The sequence below is a fragment of the Nylanderia fulva genome, unplaced genomic scaffold (genome assembly GCF_048542155.1).
Source record: "Nylanderia fulva isolate GAGA-0341 unplaced genomic scaffold, ASM4854215v1 Scaffold309, whole genome shotgun sequence".
Lineage (NCBI taxonomy): Eukaryota > Metazoa > Arthropoda > Insecta > Hymenoptera > Formicidae > Nylanderia > Nylanderia fulva.
Window position 1 is genome coordinate 91,135 of NW_028190378.1, and position 12,804 is coordinate 103,938.

Genomic DNA, 12,804 nt, shown 5'->3' on the forward strand with positions numbered 1-12,804 from the left:
CTCGGAACTCTCTCGAAGGTCGGTAGAAAACAATCACGCTGGTTCTCGTTTTCTCTGGTCAAACGGGTCTATCGTCGTCCAGTCGTTCGCGCGCACAGACAGCTTTCTTTTTTCGCTCTTCTCGATTTTCGTCGCACTTCTCGCGGGAGATCGATTTTTTGTCATTGGATTGCACTTCCGGCAATCATTGAACGCTTCTAATTGCAGTTCGCTTGCATTAGAGCATTTCTTTTGTGCTGTATAATTATTTGTAAAAATATATATTGTGTGCCGTAAACTTTCTTTATTTTCTTTTTTGTGCCGTCCTAAACTTGACACTCGCGTCCGCGCACTAACTATAATCACTCCGCGTAGCACCGAATATTGCACATTTGCTGGTCCTTCGAGCCGGATCATCGACAGGTCGTTAATTTGTCGCGCCCGGCACCTATTGAACTTCGCCGTCGGGGTGAGTGCGGGCTCCGTGACCGTGTGAGTGTTCAGTGACTTGTGACAAAGAAAATGAACATGGATCAAATGATCGACGCTCAGCATGAGCTCTACCTACGCATACTGCGTAGCGCGGAGAACTTGAAGAAGATCGGGGCGAGCAAATTGAACGCCCACACTGTCCAGGCTGCAATCCGCGTCCTGGACGATAAATGGGCCAAATTCACGGAACAGCATGAAGAGCTCCGCGCCCACTTCTGGAAGGAGATCAAGCGGAAGAAGTACACCACCGAGGACCTCCTCAGCAAGGTTGAGACGGCGTATTATGGGCAGCGCTCCGAACTCGCCGGACTGGAGGAGCAGTTCATCGAGCCTGTGGGGCCCGCCCTCGGCGAACGGGTCCGAGAGACGGCTCCGTCCCGCCGAACTTTACCGCGGATCAACCTACCGCAGTTTAGCGGCAAGTTCGAGGACTGGCCAGCCTACCGAGATCTGTTCAGCTCCATGGTCCTAGGAGACGCGTCCTTGACAAAGATTGAACAGCTGCATTACCTGAAAACCAGCGTAAAGGGTGATGCTGAACAGCTGATTCGCAACCTGCCGTCTACTGAAGAAAATTTGGAGGATGCGTGGGAATTATTGACTACGTATTTCGAAAATAAACGCTTACTGGTCAGATCATACCTGACAGACTTCACTTCGCTGCCGCGATTGAAGGCCCCGTCAGCCGATGGACTACGCCGACTGTTCCACGGCGTGCTCACGACAGTCGGTGCACTGAAGGGCATCGGGCGCCCGATCTCCGACTGCACGGACCTATTCGTCCACCTGGTCGTCGAGCTGTTGGACGCTGAAACTCGGCGTGAGTGGGAGAGCTCCCTCGGAAGGTCGTCGGAGCCTCCGTCCTACGACAAGCTCCGGGAGTTCCTCCAGGAGCAACTGATGACCTGGGAGGTCCTCCAGTCAGTGAAGACCGTAGCGCCTGCCAAGCCAACGGAGAAGTCCAGCCGCTCCTCTCGCAGCAGCCATGTGGGTACCAGGGGGTCTGATCCGAACCGCAGCTGTCCACTCTGCAAAAGGGATCACTTTATTGCTTATTGTGAACAGTACAAGAAGAAGACGGTTAGCGAGAAACGGGAAGCCATCAACACTCACCAGCGGTGCTGGAACTGCCTGGGTCGTCATCTGCTAGCCGATTATAAGTCGCACAAGGCGTGCGCTACATGCTCAGGCCGGCATCACACGACGTTGCACGACGCCTTTGCGGCTGTGGCCTTACCTGCGACTGCCTCCTCATCTTCGACGACGACGGTCCACGTCGCGAGGCGACCACCCCGGGAGTGTGGACCGGCGCTTCTGGCAACTGCCCGTGTATTCGTGGCCGACCAGCGTGGGTACTCGGCATGCGGTCCGCGCGCTGATCGACCCGGGCTCAGAAACCTCGCTGATAGCGGAATCCTTAGCGCAGCGACTTCGGCTCCCGCGGACCCCATCGTCAGTGGCCATCTTTGGAGTGGGAGGCATCCAAACGGGCGTCACTCACGGACGAATCACCGCCACCGTTTCCTCTCGCGATGGACACTTTGCGCTCGCCGTCTCGCCGCTTGTCTTCCCACGCCTCACGGTGTACGGCGGAACCTCGGAGGGCGAGGCCCGTTCCTGGCCCCACCTCGACGGTCTCGAGCTTGCAGACCCGGAGTTCCACCGCCGGGATGCTGTGGAGTTGCTGCTTGGCGCCGATGTCTATCTGGACCTCGCTCTGCCGGAGGGCTTTCGCCGAGGAGGACCACGCGAGCCCGGTGCCCTGTTGACTCGCTTTGGCTGGGTGCTGCTGGGCGTCGTTGGAGCCGGTCACGTCGCGGCTCCCGTGTCGTCTCTACAATGCTCCACGGGTGACGATCTGGTAGCTCTCGTACGCCGCTTCTGGGAGACCGAAGAGACTCCTCAGGCCGCCTTGCCGCTGACCGCTGACGAACAGGAGTGCGAAGATCATTTTGTGAGCACCCACGTGCGACTTGAAGACGGTCGCTATCAGGTGCGACTACCGTTCCGTCCGGGGCTGCCGGATCTCAGCTCCACGCGCCGCATCGCGTCACGGCTCCTCGACGTCATGAGGCGTCGGTTCATTCACGATCGCGAATTCGGTCTACTGTATCGCGACTTCATGAACGAGTACCTGACACTCGGACACATGTCGCCTGTCTCAGCCGCGTCGCTCTCACCAGGTTCCAGAATCTGCTTCCTGCCTCACCACGGGGTGCTACGGAGCTCAAGCACGACGTCCAAGATCCGGGTGGTGTTCAACGGCTCGGCGCGTACTGGCGGCGGGTCGTCACTGAACAACTGGCTGCTCACCGGACGTAACTTGCTGCCGTTGCTAGCCGACACCTTGACTCGCTGGCGGCGACACCGCTATGTCTTTGTCGCCGACATCAAGATGATGTATCGTCAGATACAGCTGCACCGCGACGACCGGGACTTGCAGCGGATCCTGTGGACAGAGGGAGACGAGGTCAAGGAATTCCAGCTGAATACCGTGACGTACGGCCTAGCGAGCGCACCGTACCTCGCCATCCGCGTGCTCCATCAACTCGCGATCGACGAGGTTGGCCGCTTTCCGCTGGGCGCCGATGTACTGCGCCAGGATGTCTACATGGACGATGTACTCACCGGAGCCGCCACACTGGATGCAGCGGACGACCTCCTGGACCAGGTGGCCGCGCTCTGTACGGCGGGCGGCTTCCCGCTTAGGAAGTGGGCTGCCAACGACGATCGCCTTCTGGTAAAAATCCCGCTCGCACATCGCTTGGACGTCATGACAGGTGCCCGACTGCCGTCTGAGAGTCACTCCGTCCTGGGCCTCCGATGGAATCCAAGGGAGGATGTTCTCTCCCTCTCCGTACGACCAACCTCAACGGCTCTACCGACGAAGAGATCGGTGCTCTCGCAGACAGCACGTCTCTTCGACCCACTAGGCTGGTTGGCGCTGATCATAGTACGTGCCAAGCTGCTCGTCCAATCAGCCTGGATACAGCAGCTAGACTGGGACGCTCCGCTGACAAGGGACGACGCCGCCGAGTGGACCCGATTGGAAGAGGAGCTGCCCTTGCTTGAGGAGATCAGGGTGCCACGCTGGTTCCAGAGTGACGCTGCAAACAACTCGCAACAGCTGCACGGATTCTGCGACGCCTCCGAACGAGCCTACGCTGCCGTGATCTACCTCAGGAGCGTGATCAACGGGCAGCCCGACGTGACCCTAGTAGTCGCTAAGACCAAGGTCGCACCGGTCAAGCGTGTATCGCTTCCCCGCCTGGAGCTTTGCGGGGCCACCCTCTTGGCTAAACTGGCCGAACACGTCCGGTCCTCCTTGGGCCTTGAAGGATCGGCGGTGCATCTTTGGACAGACTCCACAGTCACGCTCGGCTGGATCCGAGGACACCCTGCAAGATGGACAACATTTGTAGCCAACCGAGTCGCCGAAATCCACCGAGAGAACCAGGACGCAAAATGGCGGCACGTACCCGGCAGAGACAATCCAGCTGACTGCGCCTCCCGGGGGGTGTCGCCGAGGGAGCTGCTACGCCATCCCTTGTGGTGGCATGGGCCGACCTACCTCAGCGGTCATCCTGACACCTGGCCGAAGGATGTAGGATCCCAGGAAGAGACCAGCCTGCCAGAACAGCGACCGCAAAAATGCCACGTGGTCAGGGAAGTGCTGGAACCTGAAGAGCTTCGCCGATTCTCCAGCCTTCGCCGGTTGCTACGCGTATCCTCCTGGATCTGGCGTTGGGCAACTCGCCAGCGCCGCCCCGTCAGCGACGAGGCTGCTCCTGACCTACTGAGGCCGGAGGAGATGGACGCCGCCCTGACTCGATGGATCCGGGTAGTCCAGGGAGCGAACTTCCACCTAGAGCTGCGGGACCTTTGTACCGGGAAATCACTGGCGACCAGAAGCTCACTCAGGAAGTTGACTCCCATGCTCGACGATGAGGGGGTCCTGCGGGTTGGCGGGCGGCTGAAACACGCTGTTCTGGATGCCGACCAGCGACACCCAGTCATCCTACCACCGGAATCTCACCTCACCTACCTGGTGATCGATGCCGCTCACAGACGCACCCTGCATGGTGGAGTCCAGTCCACCGTGGGGAACATCAGGGAACGGTTTTGGATCCCACGCGCCCGTCAACTGGTACGAAGCCACATACATCGCTGCCTACCTTGCGTACGATGGCGGGCGGCCACTCCGCAACCGAAGATGGGAGATCTGCCGAGGACGCGGGTCACACCAAGTCGACCCTTCCTTCACACCGGCGTGGACCTCGCTGGCCCAGTCTGGCTCAGGACGACGAAGGGCCGCGGTCACAAAGCCCACAAGGGCTTCCTGGTAATCTTCGTATGTTTCAGCACCCGCGCCGTCCACCTGGAGGTGACCAGCGACTACTCTGCCGAAGCCTTCCTCGCCGCCTTTCGCCGGTTCGTGTCGCGTCGAGGGAGATGCACGGCCCTGTATAGCGACTGCGGCACCAATTTTGTAGGTGCGGATCGACAACTTAGAGAGCTCTTCAGGGCGGCGAGCGGCGAAGTCCACGCCCTCGTTGGCCGCCTAGCAGACGAGGGAGTTCGGTGGGTCTTCAACCCACCGTCGGCTCCCCATTTCGGCGGCCTGTGGGAGGCGGCTGTCAAGGCCGTCAAACATCACCTGCGGCGCACCATCGGAGAGGCTAAGCTCACCTTCGTGGAGCTGTCCACACTCCTCGCGGAGGTCGAAGCCTGCCTAAACTCAAGGCCCCTCGGGGTCTTGTCGGATGATCCAGACGACCTTGACGCCCTGACGCCGGGACACTTCCTGGTGGGAGGGCCTCTCCTCATCCCGGAGCCGTCCCTCTTGGACGCCCCTCCTAACCGTCTGAATCCGGTGGCGACTTCTGCAGCAGATGCGGGATCATCTCTGGCAGCGATGGACCCGCGAATACCTGCAGGGACTCACACCACGGCCCAAGTGGTGGACCTCCCGGGGGAACCTCTGCGAAGGTCAGCTGTGCCTCATCAAAGGAGAGAGCACCCCGCCGTGCCGGTGGCCGCTCGCCCGAGTTACGCGCTTACACCCGGGCGAGGATGGCCAAGTGCGCGTGGTGGACGTCCGCACCACCGTCGGTGAACTGACCCGGCCAGTGGTCAAACTGGTCCCACTGCCGACGGTAGCCGCCGTGGAGTCCGGGACCCCCGCGTAACCGCGTGTCTCGTGCAACCTCGCGCTCAGCAAATACCTGTGAAATATCGTAAAATTAGTTATAAAATTAGTCGTTCGTCTCACTATTGTCAATTGTACTGCGTTAACTCTTCTCATACTTACCTGTCTCGCATATTTTGTCGTTTGTCGCAGCTCCACTCGCTCAGCACGTGGCACATGGGGCTCCTAACCTCGCCTGTCAAAACTCGCGTTCGTGCTCGACCCGCGGTCACAACGATAAACCAGTCGACACATTATCCCTAGCAACCCTAGGATAGTTCGTCGCGTGTACCCAACGAAGGCGGGCGGGATGTTGCGGATTAGGGAGAGAGAGAGAGAGAAAGTGTGTGTGTGTGGGGGTGTGTGAATGCATTCTCGGAGTGCATTCTTCGCCTTGAGACAAGCGCAGCTAACTGCGCTGAAATAGCCGCTCGAATTTGGCGCGACGGTTCGCGCTAAATCTCCGTGCGCCAATCGCAAGCGAACGCGCCCCGCCATATCGCAAGACCGCGCGTGTCTTTAACGCTCGAAATACCTGTCGTTTTGAACGGTGACAGGTAACCGTCTCGTCATAAATATAACCGACGACAACAAGTGATTTTGTCCTCCGACATTCGAGAGGATTCTATCTTTATGTGGAAGGAACACAAACACGGTGTTCCTTACCTCGGAACTCTCTCGAAGGTCGGTAGAAAACAATCACGCTGGTTCTCGTTTTCTCTGGTCGAACGGGTCTATCGTCGTCCAGTCGTTCGCGCTGCACAGACAGCTTTCTTTTTTCGCTCTTCTCGATTTTCGTCGCACTTCTCGCGGGAGATCGATTTTTTGTCATTGGATTGCACTTCCGGCAATCATTGAACGCATTCTAATTGCAGTTCGCTTGCATTAGAGCATTTCTTTTGTGCTGTATAATTATTTGTAAAAATATATATTGTGTGCCGTGAACTTTCTTTATTTTCTTCTTTGTGCCGTCCTAAACTTGACACTCGCGTCCGCGCACTAACTATAATCACTCCGCGTAGCACCGAATATTGCACACCAAGCTAGCAGAATACAATTACGAAATTAAATACAAAAAGGGATCACTAAATAATAATGCCGATGCTTTATCGCGGAATCCACCCACTGATTTAGTTTTACCAATATTCGCTTCAGATAATGATGAGTCATCCGACGAATCCATATTTTCAAGTAGACCAGGACCTTCCGTCAGATCAATTGAAACAAACGCTCTAATTCCCTACCGCAGTAACAATATTGATAACCCCAATTATGTTAATATAACTGAAAACGATTCCGATTCAGATGACGAGAGTCCAATTCCTAACAACGATAATCATGACTATGCAAATATGTCAAATTTAAATTTAGAATACGATTACGTCGACCCAGTAATTTCAGAAACTATACCAATTATACAACCCTCTCCCGTAATTCCGAGTAAAGTAAAAATACGCGAAATAAGAGATAACTTATTAAACCAAAAAGATAATCATGTAATTTTTATAAGTCTAGACGGATCACCTTACGACAAGGGAGCCGAACTTTATTCCATTGCAAATCTTTTACCCACATACGAAAACCTCAATTTTGAAAGAGTTAATGTAAAGAAAATCAAATCAAATAATTTAATATCAATCCCGATAAGAACAAACAATCGACTGTCTGTAGAACCGCAAACTGTGAAAAATTGTATACGCTCTTTATTAGACTGCGTTAACGAATTACAACTAACCTCCTTTAGCATCAGCAAAACGCATAAATTCGATGATATTCCTTGGTCATACGTTGTTAACCAATTAAAGAAATTTTTCCACGACACCCGTATAAATATAACTATTTGTCAAAATTTAGTCGATCACCCTATCCCTACAGAACGCGTAAAATTAATTTCAGAAAACCATGCATCAGCATGCGGTGGCCATAAAGGAGTTACGAAAACATTTAATAGACTTCGACCTCATTACTTTTGGAGTACAATGAAACAAGATATTCAAGAATTTATTAGAAAATGTCGCGAGTGCCAGTTAAAAAAATTAACGCGCGTTAAAACCAAGCAACCAATGATTATTACGGATACCCCTGGTACAGCTTTCGACAAAGTTTCACTAGATATAGTAGGACCATTTCCTATCACGAATAACGGAAATAAATATATTTTAACCATGCAAGATTTATTAACAAAGTACTCTATAGCAGTACCATTAAAAGAAGCCACTTCATTAACGATAGCCGACGCTTTTACAAAAGAATTTATTTGCATTTATGGAACTCCCAAAGCTATCCTTACCGATCAAGGTACCAATTTTCTATCAACTTTAATACGCATCCTAACTAAAAAATTCAATATTCAACATTTCAAAACCACTGCTTACCATCCTCAATCAAATGGATCTATAGAACGGTCACATCACGTATTAGTAGAATATTTAAAGACACAAATCGATAAAGAAGATAATTGAGACGAATACATTAAACTCGCCATGTTCTCTTATAATACAAGCGTCCACAAAGGAACAAAATTCTCGCCATACGAACTAATATTCGGACGACTAGCCAGATTGCCATCCGCGTATCAACCTATCGAAGAACCTCTAGAACCTACTTATCAAGAATACATAAACACTTTATTCAACAAATTATATGATATCCGCGAAGAAGCGCGACAAAATCTTATTAAAGCCAAAGAAAGAAGCAAATACTATTATGATCAACGTGTAAATTCTCGACAGTTTAAAATAGGAGATTATGTTTTCGTACTAAAGGAACCGAAGAAGGGAAAATTTTCAGCACATTACGTAGGACCCTACGAAATAATAGAGATCCTACCTTCCAACAACGCCAAAATCCTAATCGAACATAAACCGCGGATTGTCCATATCGATAAGTTAAAATTAGCACATATAGAACCAGGTTGAAAAACAGTATTTCTAATTTTGGGTTTCAGATGTGTTGGCATCGCCAACCAGTCCATCCAGGACAAACTACAAGCTCCCCACTACATCAGATATTTTCCTTCGCAAGCTGCGTTGCGTAAAGGTTTTCGGATATCGTAACGTAGTCACTAATTCTGCACGTTGCACGAATTGTTATTCAAATCTCGATCTAGCCGCACGTTCCTTTTACCAAACACGGTATACTCACGCCGTTGTAATTGGATTAGGTTATCCTGAACCACAGTGTTCTGTATGTTCCGAGTTCCTAACAATTTCCAAACCTAATACGAAGTTGTATAATTTGCACTAATTATCTAATGAGCATAAATCAAGAATTACTTTTTTAACCACCTCTAGTTGTTTAAACTATAAGAAAAATGTCCTCCACCAATCCATGCGATCACAACGCAACAGCCCCTAACACGTACTACGAACACCCTAATATTGTTGAACTCCACACTCTGTTACAGAGATTTCCTTCAATACAAAAAATATTACTATTTTTTCCTAATATACATAGAGCTAGATGCTATAAAAGCACAGTTTACGATAATTATTGCCAAATTTGTCGCATCACGCGAAGAACTCGATCGGTACCTAAAGACATTTATAATTATCACGTTTTAGTTTGCAAAACCGCACCTCCTATTCCATGTCTCAACTGTCGCTATGCTTGTTACAAAATTGAACCCATAACTAACTGTGAAGAATGTTTCTTTACCTATATTCAATACGTAGTAAACGTGTGGAAACGCAACGATACCATTAGATACTGGGACGGAAAAGTACCCACCATTAATCATTACCAGCCTACATTATAAAACAATACGCTAATAATTATTATTGTTTTACTAGATGGAAAGACGAATGACCACGCGTCATACAAATATACATATATATATCCAAGATTATTCATGTATAATAATATATGTATTCCTAATTGCAGGTTCGCTATCAGCTCGTACGCCTATAAGATTACTAAAATCTCAACGCTAAAATTACAGGTATATTTTAGTAATACGATATATGTAAAATTCTCATTTCAGAAAACCACCCTAACTAAACAGGTTGTTCAGCATGAACCCTGTACATTATTCAAAACTTTATTCTTACTATTTCTAGCCATTATTTTTCATCTTTGTATGAGGTATGCTTTACTTAAGTACATTTCATACAAAACTCCTGATATTGCATGAGACTTATATCCACGCAATATTCTAGCTAATACGATACACCTTATATTATTACAGATTATCGTTAACTCGCTCACTGGTAGTAACTCCGTTCCTCGCGAGAGTTATCTATCAATATAGTATTCAACCATAATGAATAGCCTCGCGAAAACCTTAACGTACTTAAAAATATAATATATTATACGCTTACACTTGTATTAACTCGGAGAAAACGACTCCAGCCTCACCAGTGGACGAGCTAATTATATCCTATCCAATAGCAAACTTTCGAATAATCTTTACGAATCCTACAAAAGACACGGGCAGAAAACCTGCAACCGCGCAACCGATATACATAGATATAAGACGCAAAAATAATTTATAACATATACACCTATACGTTAGCGTACACTTGTACCTGTACTTATAAATTGTACGAATATGTATATGTATATACATATATATATATATATATACACACATATATATATATGTCCATGTGCGAATCTGAAAACAGACGTAGAAAGCAACGACAATAAAATCATGTACATTATACTATTCAATTATTAAAAGATTTATCACGCACCGTTATCGCATCCAATGCAAGAAATGCCTCCGCACGTACACATATATATATATACCCATAAACATATGTGTGTATGCGTGCACACATACATATTAAATAATTTATATATAAAAATATTTAATTTAGTAAACCAGTCCGATTGTGCGTTACAGCTTGTCATGATGTTAGGGATTATTCTAATACTCTCCGTTAAAACTTCGTTCGCCTTGATTGGATTTGATTGTGGTGGACAGCATCTCAACATTACCGCCGTTTCCCTCTTAGATGTAGGAGAATGCAATCTCCATCATCAGACCCCAAACTCCACAGAAACTTATATACAATACAACTATTACAACTTTCCGAATATAACTATGCAGAAGTTATACAGTGCAAACTAGAGATATCCCGCACGATATATCACTGTGGCATGCATTCGCACATCTCGGTCTTCTTTAACGGAAAAGCAGATTACGTCCAGGAAACCGGATATTCTCAATGCCTGCGAATGTTTCAAGACGGTACTACTTCCTTGGGACCTGCTCACTTAATTAGTGGACTTAAAATCAACGAAACTTCTTATCACAGCCTTACGCTGGCTGGCGAATTAAAAACCGATGTAACTTGTAAGGGTACGCAATATTCTGACCCTTACGGCACATGGGACAACGTAATTGTTCAAGCAGTCGCAAAAATCTCACTCAAATCATCTTATGTGCCAGTACAACTCGAACACGGTAAAATCAAGTTAAGGTCAGGAACCATTTGTACACTGGCCGACAGCTTCTGTTTGGACTCCGACGACGGTTACACCTTTTGGAAACCAGTACCAATGAAATCCTGCAACTTCAATTAATACGATGTCCTATACGAGGGACTAGCGACCAAGATAACAGGCGATGACTCCCCCATCGTCTACAGTCTTACCACGCAAGACATCACGTTCGCCTTGACGAAAACCAAAGAGCAGCCATTATGCGGATACACTCTGCTTCGCACGGAACATCCGAAACTATTTATCTTGGAAACAAAGCAAGGCCAAACTTTTGCCAACAAAGGTACGATCCCTGTGGATAACCTCGATATATTCACTTACATGAACTCCAAGTTTGTGTATGTTGAAAAACACATCCGGCACCAAATGACATCTTTGTATCATAATGTCATACAACAAAAATGTGAATTGGAACGACAAGTAATAACCAACGCCTTATCCTTTGCGACTCTCTTGCCTGATGAATTCGCGTATAGTCTAATGAAATCGCCGGGATACATGGCCGTCACCACTGGAGAAGCTGTCCAGATCATAAAATGCATCGCATCCCTGTAGAAGTTACCGTACGTCCAACCAAAGAATGTTATAACGAGTTACCAGTAACCGTTAGAAACGCTTTTTACTTTCTCACGCCCAAATCAACAATCGTCACAAAAATCGGAAACTCGCGAGAATGTTCTCAAGAATTACCAACGTTATACCAGATAGAGGACACTTGGGTACAATTCACACCAAAAGCACAAGTAAGACAGTTATCACCTCAACAACTACGACCCATGGCATCTCTTACCTGGAGTTATTTAACACCCGGACCACTAGCTGTTAGTGAAATCTATACGCAGCAAGACATAGAAAAATTGAGAGACCACATTATGTTTCCCGCAGAGAAACCGGCACTGCTCAACGCCGTCGCCCGTGGGCTCATCGGACATCCAGTTAACGCCGACTCCGTCTCATTATACAAACTACTAGACAAAGAATCGCTCAACAAAATCGTAGACAACACCGCAGCAAAAATATGGAAAGGAAAGGATTCATGAGTTTTGGATCAGCCACGGCCGGTGTCGTTTGAGTATTTATGATCGTTCGTATTGCTAAATTGGCAATCGACACCATCATCCATGGATACGCACTACATACCGTATATGGATGTAGTCTACATCTAATAGGAGCATTATGGGACTCTCTAACTAATCTCTTGCTTCACCTCAGCCGCAAGAATATGAACGAAAAGGAAGAAAAGAACAAATTCCCAGAAGACGCCACACCTCTCGCCACCATCTCAGACGCACCCCCTGCACTGCCAAAAGAACCGCCAGTGATAAGTCAGCCACAACTTCAAGGCTATAACACCAGACGACCTGAAGAAATGGAATCCACGAATATAACTATCCCTCAGACATATAATGACTTACAGCAGCATCTTTATAACCTCGAACAAAACCCTAGGTCAACGTCGGGTTTTATTCTCAAATAGGAGGGGAGATGTAACGTCCAGACAAATTTCAAAATTTCAATTTCAATTTTTTTCAAAATTAATTCTTTAACATATTAGTCATGACAATCGCTAACTTACATGAAAGACCGGTATTAACAAATATTTAGTCTCGCATATAATCGCTCATAGGTTAAAAAACATGATTTCTGCCCGCCCCTTACCCCCCCCTCATTGCCCCAGAGTTAGAACCCCCTAGTAT

The 12,804-nt window shown here is 48.4% G+C and overlaps 1 protein-coding gene across 1 annotated transcript; it reads left to right on the forward strand.

Moving 5' to 3' along the window:
• Positions 1-507: 507 nt before the first annotated feature.
• LOC114946345 (uncharacterized) lies at positions 508-8,715 on the forward strand. Its single transcript, XM_085484693.1, has 3 exons — positions 508-1,819; positions 1,929-5,460; positions 8,607-8,715. The coding sequence occupies exons 1-3, from the start codon at positions 508-510 to the stop codon at positions 8,713-8,715; spliced, it is 4,953 nt and encodes a 1,650-aa protein (XP_085340819.1).
• Positions 8,716-12,804: the final 4,089 nt, after the last annotated feature.